Genomic DNA, 14,403 nt, shown 5'->3' with positions numbered 1-14,403 from the left:
CCTAGACCCCACCATGGGGATTTCTCACTTCTTTTTAACCTCCAAGACATCCCAACTAAGGAACACTTCACCGCCCCCCATGGCTTTCTTGCCCTAGTCCAGACTAAGGAATGCTTTATCACCCCTGTGGTTTCTCTCTCCTTGGTATATCGTAATCAAGGAATGCTTTACCAACCCATGGCTTTTTCCTTAGTTCCGACCACCAAGGAAATACTTTACCGGCTCGTGTGGTTTCTCCTTCCTTGGTCTGTACACAGAGTCCTTGCTGCAGCATGTGAGGATCCTTTAAGCTAGGTTGCTGGCCAGTTTCTTTCCACGTTGCTGAGAGCTCGGGTTATTCCTGGCACTGAGTGGGTCCTGATTTCTCACCCCTGACGCCATCACAAGGGGGCAGGGCGGCCTCCTCAGGAGAGAGAACCAGAGATCGCCCTGGAGGAGAACATAATCATGGGTGAGCCCCCAAATTGTTATACATAAAGTTTCGGTGCAGCAAAAGAAATAGCACTCGAATATAAAATTTTCTTTTAAATTCTCAGCAAGGCAAGTTACTTCTGTAGAAGGGTGTGCCCTTACAGATGGAGCAATGGTGAGCACACACTTGGACAAGGGAGGGGAAGGGGTTCTTATCCCTGACCCGTGTGGCCCCTGCTGCTGCATTGTTCCCCTATTGGCTAGGGTTAGACTGTGCATGCTAAAGTAATTCTGATTGGCTAATTTAAAGAGAGTGACAGGGTGGTGAATGGTTTGGCAGGAAAAGTGGTTATGACAGAGCAGGTAATCGGAATGAAGGGTGGAGTAGGTAATCAGAATGAGTCAGGGTGGAGCAAGTAATCAAAAAAGGTTGCTTTACAAGGAAGTTAAGTTTAAAAGTAAAAGGCAAAGAATTGAACATACTGACATTGATTCTTTGAAAAGAAATTTAGAACTCATATCCAACAAGTCCTTTAGATTGGAGTGCTATAAAAATGGGTCCCATGTGACCTGCATGGTGGTGTGGATTTGTAGTCCTAGCTACTCAGGAGGCTGAGGCCAGAGGATTGCCTGAGCCTGGGAGTTTGGGGCTGTGGTGAACTATTATTATGCCACTGCACTCCAGCCTGGGTGAGATCCTGTCTCTTAAAAAAAAAAAATGCACACACAGACATGTGATTTATTATATGATCTGGTGGATAAAAGGCTTAAAAATTGGAACTATAAAGAGCAAAAACATGAATTTTCTCTTTGCCCTAGACCACTCCTCCTTTCAATTTTCTCTCTGTTCCTGAACTTTCCTATTTTCACACTGTTCCTCAATAGTAACCATTGTTAACTAAGTAGTGTGAATCCTTCCCAAACTCTGTTTGTCAGTATAGCCACACACACACACACACACACACACACAAACACTCACACACGTGCACCCACAGTGCATCTGGATCACTATATATATATATAAACATATATGATTGTGATTGTCAGTTTTATACATCAACTTGGCTAGGGTACAGTTTCCATCATTCAATCAATAGGCATTTTTGTAGATGTGACTAAAATCTATATTCTGTTGACTTTGAGTAAGGGAGATTATCCTAGATAATCTGGATGGGCCTGAATCAATCATTTGAAAGTTCTTAAGAGCAGAGCTGAGTCTTCCCTGAAGAAAAAGGAATTCTGCCTGTGGATAGCAGCATCAGTTTGTACCTGACAGTTCCAGACTTCTGTCCCTGATGGCCTGCCCTGTGGTTCTCAGACTGCCTAGCCAGCCTGACAACCGCATACACATATTCCTTGCAATAAATCTCTTAATATGTATTTCCTACTGGTTTTGTTTCTTTAGTTGAACCGTGACTGATTATATATATATATTTCTATAGCTTCCTTTTTCACTAACAATGCGTCTTAGAGATGGCATATTTAACTGCTGCATAATGTCACAAAATGTCACACAAAAAAGGATATAGCATAGCTCCTCTAATCATTCTGTTATTGGTGGATATTTGTTTTTCCCAATTTAAAAAATGGTGGTAAATACACATAACATAAAATTTACAGTCTCAACCATTTCTAAGTGTACTGTCCAGTGGCATAATGTTGTACAACCATCACAACCATCCATCTCCAGACCACTCATCTTGCAAAACAGAAACCTTGTATCTCTTAAACCACTCCCCATTCCTCCCTGCCCCCAGCCCCCATCTAACTATCATTCTCCTGTCTATCTCTATGATTTTGACTACTCCAATAAATATCTCAGATAAGTGGAATCATATAGTATTTGTCTTTTTGTGATTGGCTTATTTCATCTAGCATGATATCCTCAAGGTTCATATGTGTTTTAGCCTGTGTCAGAATTTCCTTCCTTTATAAGGCTGAATGACATTCTATTGTACCACATTTTGCATATCCCTCAAACATTGACGGACACTTGGGTTGCCTCCATGTTTTAGCTGTTGTGAGTAATGCTGCTATAAACATGGGTGTATAAAGCTCACGGCTTTCATGACACCCCACTGCCCATCCTTGACCTAAGGGTTTGGTCAGGGGAGAGCAGAGCAGATTCTTTGGTGCCTATTCTGCTGGTACTATTAAAGGGAGAGCTACATGATATAAGCCCTATTTTTTCTTAACATTTTCGTTGTATGGAATTTGTATGTACAGTAAGAGTTGGAATAAGCCAGGGCTTATACGCTTTAATGGAACTGAAAGAATCTCAGTCCAGAAAGGCTGCTGGATTACTTGCATAGGTGTTGCTTTATTCTGTGGGGCCAGTGGCTCTTTTGGTGATATACCATGTGGCAGCTGGAAAACATTAATGACCATTTTCTGTACCTGTCAAAAATGTTTTGTATTTATTACTTGAATTATATATATGTACATATATGATTTTATATATGTATGTGTGTATACACACACACACACACACACACATACGTATTATAGTAAATAACAGTTGTGAACCCCAAAAATCTGAGATAGTTCTCAGTTAAATTGGAAAGTTTATTTTGCCAGGGTTGAGAATGCACACCTGTGACACAGTCTCACGAGGTCCTAATGACATGTGCCCAAGGTGGTCAGACCACAGTTTGATTTTACACATTTTAGGGAGACATGAGGCATCAATCAACATAGGTAAGATGAACATTGGTTTGGTCTGCAATGGTGGGACAACTCGAAGTGGGGAGTGGGCTTCCAGGTCATAGGTAGATAAGAGACAAACGGTTGCATTCTTTTGAGTTTCTGGTGAGCCTCTCCAAGGCAGGCAATCAGATATGCGTTTATCTCAGTAATCAGAGGGGTGACTTTGAATAGAATGGGAGGCAGGTTTGCCTTAAGCAGTTCCCAGCTTGACTTTTCCCTTTAGCTTAGTGATTTGGGGGCCAAGAGATTTTCCTTTCACATAGTAAAGAAAATATTCATAGTAAAGTGAACTATTAGTGTGAAATGAAGTAGACTTTAAAACTAAAATAAATATGAGTTGGATCTTGAGCTGAGTAGCAAATTTAAATTAAAAGCCATACAGAAATAAATAACAGCAATTTGATTTTGCTTTCTTTAATTGTGACACAACAGTTTTATATATTTTAGTATCTAAAAAGCACAGGCGATGTCTTAGACTTCACAGGTCACTTCTGAGAGCTGGTGACAATTTATCATAAACACAAATGATTAACCAATAAGAATATTCTGAAATATTCAGTATGGTTCTATTGTTGCAGCTAAGCTGTAAGATCTCCATTTTTGACAGTTGTGTTTAGTATGAAAATAGTCTTTGTCATATTTTCAGGACTTTAAAAAATTTGTGAATTACTGTTGACATTTTTTAACATCAGAACTAAATAGATTTTTCTTTTTTACATAAAACTCAGGAGGTTACAGAATGGAGTTTAAATGGTTTATTCCTGTTGATTGGGATCTATTATTCCTTCTTTACTTCTCTACTTTTTCCCCCTCTTTATTTTTAACAAGGAAAGTTCTGCAACACTGGTGGCTTTATTTTTGTCTATTTTTATGCCATGGCTAATAGAGTATGCTTCTTGGTTTGTTAAGTGTACTTTCTTTTGACTCTTCAGTAGAAATACCTGTCTTGAGTCTATAACCTGTTGATGTAAAAAACAAACAAACAAATAAACCCCAAACTCTGTAAAATATTTTGAAGAGGTTTATTCTAAGCCAATATGAGTGACCATGGCCCAGGGAACAATCTTGAGAGCTTCTGAGAAAGAGTGCCCCAAGCAGTTGGGTTACAGTTTGGTTTTATACATTTTAGGGAGATGGGAATTGCAGGTAAAATACTAAATTAAGACATGGAAAGTGTATATTTGTTCAGCCTAAAGAGGTGGGATACCTTGAAGTGGGCAGTGAGATGGGGGTGAGGTGGGGTGGGATTACAGGTCCTAGGTAGATTCAAAGATTTTCTGGTTGGCAATTGGTTGAAAAAGTTAAGCTTTGTCTAAAGATTTGAAGTCAGTAGAAAAAAATGCTTGAGTTAAGATAAGGTAGCTTATGGAGACCAAAGATCTTGTTTTGAAGATGAAGTCTCATAGGTAGCAACCTTCAGAGAGACTAGATGGTAAATATCTTTTTTTCAGATATTAAAATATATCAGACTCTTAGTTAATCTCTCCTAGATCCAGGAAAGACTTGGAAAGGGAAGGCCTGGCTGCATTCATGGAGATTCAATACAGATGCAAATTTCCCCCACAAAAGACGGCTTTGCAATTTCAAAATATGTCAAATAAATATATTTTGGAGTAAAATACTTTGATTTCTCTCAGGGTCTGCCACTTATCATGCAGTGCTATACCAGAGTCAGGTTGGAATTTGATATCTTACTGCCACAAATAGTCTGTTTTTTCAGTCTTGAGATCTCTATTTTAATGTTGATGATGGTCAGTTCTGCCTAAACTCCAAAAGGGAGGGGACATAATCAGGTATGTCCAAACTCTCTTCCTGTTATGGCAGGAATGCAATCTTTCAGATTTCTCTGGGGTCTTCTTGGCCAATAAGGGATCTATTTTGTCAGTTGGGGGGAGCTTAGGAATTTATTTTTGGTTTACAAACCTATTAAACTTTCAGTGGCCATCAGAGAAATGTCCTCATCCTCATGGCTATCTTCTTATAATGTTTACAGTACCACCAGATGATTAATTTACTTAAAGTACTTAGAACTCTCTCAGATAAAAGTGAAAGGAAATCTTTTTTAAATAAAAGCACTTAGAAAGGAATCGATTAAATATATACTGTGGACTCTTACAAAACAACTTAGCTTCTGGAAGGTCTGGGGTATATCTGGGCCTCCGGAACGCTTGGAACCAAGCCTTAAGTTCCCTCAAGATTCTCATGGTTTATCCATTTTTCTGCCTGCCCTGGCTTCCTTCTCTTTGAAAACAGAGGAATTTTTCTCCAAAAGTCTGCCAGTAGACCTGAGTTTGAATTATAACAGTCTCTTGATTCCAGGTCAAAATTCTAGGAAAAGGACACTGATTGGCTTAGCATGGGCCATGTGCTTACTTATAGGCCAATTAAGTAACAAAAGGAAATGAATACAACAGTAACAATATCTTGACTCCAGTGACCACCCTTGGAGGTCAATCAGTTGTATCCTGGAAGTAGGTCATAGTGTTGCAGAATATTGCTCCTTAGTTCAGCTAAAACCGGGTTCTAGTCACACAACCAGGAAAATTTAGGCATGCACACACATTGAAGGGTGAGTAGAATAGGATTTTATTGGGTGAAAAGAGAAAAAAAAAAAAATCAGCAAAGTGAAATGGAGTCCTGCTAATGGGCCCCCCATCTCACAGATTGAATCCCAGGCCACCACACAGGAACTGAAGAGGCCAGGTTCCTCCCACTGCCTGTGGCAACCCCCACTTCCCCCAGTGCACATGTGGGCTGGCTCAGACAAGGTCCTGGGCAGATTCCCTCATCTGCATAAAAGTGTCTAATGTAGAAACACTTGTGGGGCAGGTCAGAGATTCTCCAGGGACCCTGTATTAGTCAGAGTTCTCTAGAGAGACAGAACTAATGGAATATATATGTATAGTTTACTAAGTATTAACTCACATGATCACAGGTCCCGCAATAGGCCATCTGCAGGCTGAAGAGCAAGGAGAGCCAGTCCAAGTTCCAAAACTGAAGAATTCGGAGTCCTGTGTTTGAAGGCAGGAAGCATCTCGCGTGGGAGGAAGATGTAGGCTGAGAGGCTAGGCTAGTCTCTGTTTTTACAATTTTCTGCCTGCTTATATTCTGGCCACACTGGCAGCTGATTAGATGGTACCCACCCAGATTAAGGATAGGTCTGCCTTTCCCAGCCCACTGACTCAAATGTTAATCTCCTTTGGGAGCACCCTCACAGACACACCCAGGATCAATACTTTGTATCCAGTCAAGTTGACACTCAGTATTAACCATCACAGACCCCTTAACCATTATAACCATGTGTGAGATTAGCCAAATTACTTCATTTTTCTGTGCCTCCATTCCTTCATCTATAAAATGGGATTAAATTGTTCCCGTTTCATAGAGTTGAGGATTTTATGAGAAAATGCAGCATTCTTTGTAACAGTGCAAACCTGGAACCTGGAAACAACATAATAGAAACACTCATTACTGTATTAGGCTGTTTATGCATTGCTATAAAGAAATATCTGAGACTGGATAATTTATTAAGAAAAAAGTATTTGGTTTATAGTTCTGCAGGCTTTACAGGAAGCATAACACAGGCATCTGCTTCTGGGGCGGCCTCATGAAGCTTACAATTGTGGTAGAAGGTGAAGGGGAGCAGGTATCTCACATGGTGGGAACAGGAGAGAGAGAGAAAGAGGTGCCATGATTTCAAATAGCCAGATCTTGCAAGAAGTCACTCACTATTGCAAGGATAGCACCAAGAGGACGATGCTAAACCACTCATGAGAAATCCACCCCTACAATCCAGTCATCTCCCACCAGGCCCCACCTCCAATATGGGGGATTACAATTCAACATGAGATTTGGGCAGAGACACACATCCAAACCATGTCAATTACCAAAGGACAAGTTAAAGAAGTTGGTGGACTCAAGCAGTTGACTGCTATGCATACAAAATATATGTCCCCAGCAGAGGGCAGGCTTCCACCTACAACACATGTGATCATTTTCCCCGGTCCCTCTAGTTTGCAAAGGTGAGGGTAGAGCTCAACCTGGAGTGTAGATGCTGAGACAGAGGGACCATGCTCCCTATGTCCTAATGGAAAAGGGCTCTTCTTGAGTAGAAAGGTGGTTACTGAGTTTTGCTTTCTCCTGCAGAGGAAAGATGAGCAAAAATAGGGAGCTGGGGACCTGGAGAAGAGAGGTGCAGAAGTGGCCAGGTGGGGACACCTGTGATGGTGGGGACACCTGTGATGGTGGGGAGAGGGGATTTGTTGGTGAACTATAGCGTGTAGGCTAAATCCAGCCCACTGCCTGATTTTGCATGGCCTAGGAGTAAAGAATGGTTTTTACATAAAATGGTTGAGAAATTTTTGAAAAAGAATATTTCATGACTTGTGAACATTATATGAAATTCAAATGTCAGTGTCCATAAATAAAGCTTTATTAGAACATGCCAGACGCATGCACTTATGTATTGTCTGGAGCTGTTTTCCCTGTGCAGAGTTGAAGAGTTTGACAGAGACTATATGGCTCCCAAAGCCTAAAATATTTACTATGTGATCCTTTACCAGAAAAGCTTGCCAACCCCTGCCTTATAGTATAACATATGACTTTTTTGAAGAGTTTAACAAATCTAACATTTGCTGAGCTCTCATTCTTGCCCAGCATGGCTATAAGCTCTTCTCATGTATGTAATAGAATTCTGTGAACAATCCTATAAGGCAGGTACCATTATTATCTTCATTTCACAAATGAGAAAATTGAGACACCTTGGTAATTTTCTCAAAGTCGGACCATTAGTAAGTAGAAAAGCTGGGATATGAACCTAGGCTGTCCAATTCAGAGCAATAATGTGTAATATCTAGTTTCATTTTCTGGCTTGTTATGTCATGTAATTCCTGCCAGTATTTCTCAAAATGTCACTATGCAAACCATCACTTAACTGATCAGTCTTGCTGTGGAGAAAGGGATTGGGCTGTGCCTACACTCGGGGCACAATGGGAGAGGATGCAATGGGAGAGGATAGTAGCCTCGAGGAGTGGCACCAGTTCACTCCTGGCTTTACATTTGATGGCATCACAGAATGGAGGAAATCATTGCACCCACATGTGTGTGGTGCATACAGAGCAAATATCTAGAAGGTTTCACCCCAAACTGCAAATAGTATTCGCCCTTAAGGAATGAAATGGACAATGTAGAACTGGGAGATGTCTATGTTTTAATCCTACGTTGTTTGAAATTTTAAGTGAGGTTGTAGTCTTTGCAATGCTATTTTTAGAACCTGCATAATATGGTGAAAAGAACTCTCTGGCCTGGTTTTCCCTTTTGTGAGGCAAATCGGCTTAACTCTCCTTTAAGTGTCTTAGATATTGAGAAGATATAGATGATTTCATAATCCATTTCCCCAGGATGGTGCCCAGAGGGAAAGAAGATTATCCAGCCACCAAGAAATGCCGAGCTCCTCTATTTCAGATGAATCTGACTTAATCAGGAGTACAAGGCACCCTTTCATCTTTTCAGAGTTATACAGGGGCCCTGGGTTTCCTGTTGATATGAAGATATTCACATGCCCCAGTCCCAGCTGGTGCCAGGGGACTGTCCTGTGGCCTGTTAGGAACTGGGCCATACAGTAGGAGGTGAGCAGCGGGCAAACCAGGATTACCACCTGAGCTCCACCTCCTGTCAGATCAGTCATGGCATTAGATTCTCATAGGAGTACAAACCCTCTTGTGAACTGCACATTTCAGGGATCTAGATTGCGCACTCCTTATGATAATCTAATGCCTGATGATCTGAGGTGGAACAATTTCATCCCCAAACCATCCCCCTAACTCGTCCCTGTTTGTGGAAAAATTGTGTTCCACCAAACCAGTCCCTGGTGCCAAAAAAGATGGGGACCACTGCACTATACCTTTCATGCCAAGGTCAGGCCCAACCAGTGACAGAGCCCACCAGGGGATCCTAGAACGTGGCTATTCCTGCCTATTTCCTCGAAGGGTCAAGTTCTGTCCTGGGGCTCCCTGGGGGCTGGTCAGACCTTCTCAGAGCTGCCCCTCACTCAGAGGCTCTTTCCTCCCCATTCTCTCTCCTTCCCCTCTCCTTTCCTAGGGGTCAGCCCTGCAGCACTCTCCCAAAACCCTCCCTGCCTCCTCTTCCTCCCACTGTTCTTATCCCCAACAAATGTTCCTCCCAATAAATGTCTTGCACATCTAGCTCTGTCTTGGTGCCTGCTTCCCAAGGACCATAAATGACACGTGCTTCCCATCTATCTGTATGATGCTTTTTTTTCACTTTTTGAAAATTATGTTTTGCCGGAAAGTCAAAGATAATCGTCTGTACCAGTTTAGCCTGCATATCTAGCATAGCATTTACACTAATATTTGCAGAATGAAGGAATAAGAAAAAGCCTATTTTGCTTTCAGAGGCCACATGCACAACGAGAATCTACAGTCTCGGTTGGGTTGGAACCCGGAGCTGAAGACAAACCAGGCCATGTTGCTGACTGTGCTTCGAAGCAACTGGAAATGCCTGGAAATGTCCTTACACTCTGAGCTGCTCGGGTGTCTTGCTTTTGAAAGTGTCTGTGTCTCCTACATGACCTAGTTTCTCCTCACTGAGTCCTTACCAGGGCAGAAAAGGGGCAGGCACGTGACAGAACATGAAGGAACTGCCCTAGGCAGAAGAGGTGCTGTGGCCTGACAGGGCTGAGAGGCAGCCCCGGGCCAGGGGGTGAGGTCCTGGCACTGTGGTCCGACCCTCTGGACACTGCCACTGAGGCCCTGCGGCTGAGTTACTCCCCAGGCCAGGTGTGGATGGAGGAGGGCAGTTTTGGTCACAGCCACAGGCTGAGTGGGAACACAGCTCGTTTCTTTAGGCCCTTGGAAAATCGGGGAGGAACTGGTATGCTAATTCAGAAATTCTCCCATAGCCTTGACAGGTACAAAATCTATGAAAATCACTATTTAAAATTATATTTCTAATCATGCCATTTTCTCTGCTGGGTAATTCAGGAAGTTGAATAGATGATTATGAATCATCCACAAGTGTGGCTAATTAAATATTTGATCAATAGAATTTAGTGCTTTTCATCTGCAGAGAGCTTTCCTGACATTAACTAATTGAGGCAAAGAAAGGTATCACCTTCATTCTATAGATGGCAAAACTGGCAAAGGGAAGAGCTTTAAAGAAGCCAAAATAAATAAATAAATAAATAAAATGTAGAAGCGTGTGCATGCAGGCAGAGGGAAGCCTGGCTAAGAGGAACTGTGGTCTGCAGAATCCCCCCTTGGGCACGTTCATGTCACTGCACAATTTATCACTGCTTGCATCAGGGCAATGGGAACGTTCCCAGGTCAGCCGATCGTAGAGTTCAGGTTCCTTGAGCTGGAAACAAATGAGCCGGATGGAGCTGGAGTTGGCACCTGGGATCTTTAGGGGAAAATCTTGGCCCAGTCACATGCCTAAGAGCAGATGCTTCCTCTGCAGATCCTGACTGCGAGCTGGAGGCGGCCCTGGAGTTGGAGCCTTGGCTTCTGCGGTGAGCAACAGCGCCACTTGCTGACCACAGCCTTCCCTCAGCGCGGCTGCCCCGCGCCAGATGCAAAGGTTTCTCCGTTGTCGCTTCCGTTTCCTTCCCTGGCCATTCCCTGCATTTCCTTTCCTGGCTTCTCCAGCTGGAGGGTGGCAGTTGACAGGTTATACCAAACGTGATAGAAATCTGTTAGAGAGACATTGGATATTTACAGCAAACATCTCCCCCTGACCCTGTCACCCCTGGATAAAATTAGTGTTCATGAGGAAAGGTCTCATTCTCAGGCAGGTCTCGTTCCTCAGCTCCCACTGGAATGCGTCTCTTACCAGCGATGGGAGGATGAGGAAGAACTGAATGTCGGAGACCGTCCTCGGTAAGGGGCACAGCAGGTGCCTCTCGGGGCTGCCTTCGAGGATGTGATGAAATCATGCAGAGAAAGCAGCTGGTTTGGGCGGGGACTGTGATTCCTCTCCTGCCCTTCCCTAAGGCCCTCCCTAAAGCAGGAGGTGACCTCGGGCCTCAGTTTACCTCCATTATTCAACAATAATCAGGTACAGGGGAATGCGGACAGCCACATCTGGGTGCTGTCCTTAAAGGGCCTCGCCACGCCCAGTTCTGTTGTCTTAGCCGAATCCTGTGACTTTCGTGTGCCTTGGTCTTTTGTTTATGACGTGCCCAATCTGTCTCCCAGGGCCGTTCAAAGATTTTTTTAAGAGTCAAAATCGAAAAATATTAATACTTTAAAACAGCGAGGTAAGATTCCAAACCTTTCCATATTTTCAGTGCAACAGAACAATTTCGTTTCCCTGAGCAGCTTATCAGATCAGAGCAGCATTTGGTAGAGCTGCCACATGGTCACTGATGTCTACTAAAAACGGCATTGCTGTGTAGGAAACCCAAGTCCGCCATTTTCCAAGTACCATGTCCTTTGCTGGAGATTTCAGAAATACCTTTACATGAAGATCAGGGAGAGGAGGATGTAACAGAGTCAGCACCTCTAATGGTTTCAACACCGCGGTCCGAGGTAGAAGTGCTAGCACAGGGCACAGGATGCTGTGAAACCAGCCCCAGCCCTGGAAACACCCCGGGCCCCATGAGAACGGGAGGCACTAGGCCTGGGGATCCTGCGGACCAGAGGAGTCAGTCGCAGGTGCTGTTGCTGGGTCATCCCCATATCTGAAGAGCCCCTTTGCCGGGGTCCCCTGGCCTGTCCACATTCAAGTCCACTTTCCTTCTGTGCATTGTCATCTCAGCCTCGAGGCCCTACTTGCTATGCCCTTATTCTGCCAGTGCCACACGTGGGAGACTGGGCGTGCCTCTCCTCTCTCTCTCCTCCTTCCAGATCTTCTCTTCGGAGCTGATAGCCGAAGGACAGATGTCCAGTTGCAGTGAGAAATCCTGCCAGTCCTTCAAGGCCAACTCAGAGGACACGTCCTCCCGGAAGCCACTCTGATTCCTTCCCCTCCCTCCCCCCTCCAGCCAGAAGTCCCTCCTTTGGACACGATTAGTTTCCTTGGGCTGTTGTGACAAAGTACCACAAACTGGGGTGCTTAAACAGCAGAACCTTTATCATCTCGCGGCTCTGGAGGGCGGAAGTCTGAGATCAAGGTGTGGGCAGGGTTGGTTTCTTCTGAGGCCTCTCTTCTGGGCTTGCGGAGGGCCGTCTTCTCCCCGTGCATCTGCACACGGGCTTCCCTCTGTGCACGCCTGCTGCCACTTCCACATTTCCCCTTCATAAAAAGACTAGTCAGATCCGATTAGGCCTACCCTGAAAACCTCATTTAACTTAATTACCTGAGGATCTTCATATAAGGTCACATTCTGCAGTACTAGGGGTTAGAACTCCAATCTTTTTGGGGGGAGTGGGTGAGGGGGGAAAAGCGGGGTACAATTCCACCCAGAACAGGTTCTTGTTGCATTGCTGTTATTATTATTATTTTTAGAGACAAAGTCTCACTGTGTCGCCCAGGCTGGAGTGCAGTGGTGCAATCATAGCTCACTGCAGTATTGAACTCCTGGGCTCAAGTGATCCTCCCACCACCTCAGTCTCCCAAGTAGCTGGGACTACAGGTGCACCCACCATGATTGACTAATTTTTAAATATTTGTATAGAGATGGGGTCTCACTGTGTTTCCCAGGCTGGTCTCAAACTCCTGAGCTCAAGCCATCCTCTTGCGTCAGCCTCCCAAAGTGCTGGGATTACAGTGTGAGCCACCACGTCTGACCCTGCATCATTATTTATACCTCTTGGTGTATTATCATTATTTTCACCTCTCCTGGAATGCAGGCCCCTTGGGACATCAGAGCCTTGATATAAGGTGTATTTGTGTTCTATTGACCCTTAAGCTAAGCACACACTCAATAAGTATTTGAAAGAACAAGTAGTAAATATAAGTATTCATGAATGAATGTGGACCACTGCAAATAATGAGGGGTCTGGAATGTGCAACATGATGCTAGAAATAGACTTCAGCAGATGCTGTGGCTGTTATGATGACCGTATGTGAATCTGTGGAAAGACCCCATCCAACCAAAAAAAAAATCTTCTCCATTGGGACCTTAGATGTCCTCACTGGCCAACGATGCCCCCTGCTAGCTCTTTGCAGTTCCTGATTTTAATAATGGAATGGCCTCCTTCAGGAAGGAAGCACGGAGGGTGAGCGTGGAGGAAGAAAGGAAGTCATAAGGAGAAGTAGGGTCCTGCTGCATCATCGTCTTTTAGGACGGGCTCTGACACTAACCAAGTCCTGCAATCCCAAATGCACTCTTCAACCATTTGCTGTCTTCCATATGCAGAAACTACTACTAAAAATTAGGCTTGTTTTATTTTTCTTTGCTTCCATATGGGCTCTTGGTCAGTCGTTGCTCAATATTTATTTTTTCTTTTCTTTTTGGAGACACCATCCAGGCTGGAGTGCAGTGGCGCAGTCACAGCTCACTGCAGCCTCAACCTCCTGGGCTGCAGCAGTCCTCCCAGCTCAGCCTCCTGAGCACCTGGGACTACAGGGACATGCCACCACACCTGGCTAATGGTTTAATTTTTTGTAGAAACAGGGTCTTACTATGTTGCCCAGGCTGGTCTCAAACTCCTGGCCTCACTCTGTCCTCCCACTTTGGCCTCCCAGAGCGCTGGAATTACAGGCATCAGCCACTGCGCCCAGCTAATATTTCTTTACCCTTATGGAGCTAACAAATCATGTTCCAGCCATTTCAGGATGAATGCTAAAACGGTGTTCAGATGGTACAGTTGGGCTTAACTCAGTGAGATTTAACAACAGACAATTTATGTCAATTTCCAAATAATACAAGTCAGTTCCAATATATCCCTTAAGAGACTTCCAGAACCCCATGGCGTCAGATGTGAAGAACAATCCCCACAGCTCTGCTGAGACTGTGAGGGCGCTGGGGCTGCGGCGTCCTCCGCGCTGCCTTCCTTTCTGTTAGCTTGCATTCACTTCTGCTCCTGCGGCTTCCTTTCCAATCCCAGCTGTGCAACAGAAGAGCTCAGTAAAGGCCAGTTCAGTATTAGAAACGAGGGATGCTGGTCTGTTAATCTTTCTTCTCTATTAGTCCCCAAGGATCAGCTTTAGACACTGTGAAACCCGTGGGGCATTTCCATGCAGGCTCCACACTCTCATTGCATCCGTGGTACTGATGGTAGGAACAGAAGCCTCCGACGCTTTCCCCTGGCAGGTCCATCTTTCTGATCTAATCCTCGGGGTGCATCCATTGTCAGAGGTCTGAAGCAGCCCAGCATCCTTTCT

General features: G+C 44.2%; 1 protein-coding gene across 1 annotated transcript in view; it reads right to left on the bottom strand.

The window, feature by feature from the left end:
- Positions 1–10,682: 10,682 nt before the first annotated feature.
- LOC105537682 (supervillin) overlaps positions 10,683–14,403 on the bottom strand; it is a 137,990-nt gene continuing 134,269 nt past the window's right edge. The window contains exons 34-35 of the mRNA XM_011977333.1: positions 10,966–11,045; positions 10,683–10,825 (exon numbers count right to left, since the gene is read on the bottom strand). Coding sequence (XP_011832723.1) covers positions 10,683–10,825; positions 10,966–11,045 — 223 coding nt within the window. The remainder of the gene's footprint in view (positions 10,826–10,965; positions 11,046–14,403) is intronic.

Source organism: Mandrillus leucophaeus, unplaced genomic scaffold, assembly GCF_000951045.1.
Source record: "Mandrillus leucophaeus isolate KB7577 unplaced genomic scaffold, Mleu.le_1.0 Scaffold178, whole genome shotgun sequence".
Classification (NCBI taxonomy): Eukaryota; Metazoa; Chordata; class Mammalia; order Primates; family Cercopithecidae; genus Mandrillus; species Mandrillus leucophaeus.
This window is presented reverse-complemented; position numbering and strand designations above follow the sequence as displayed.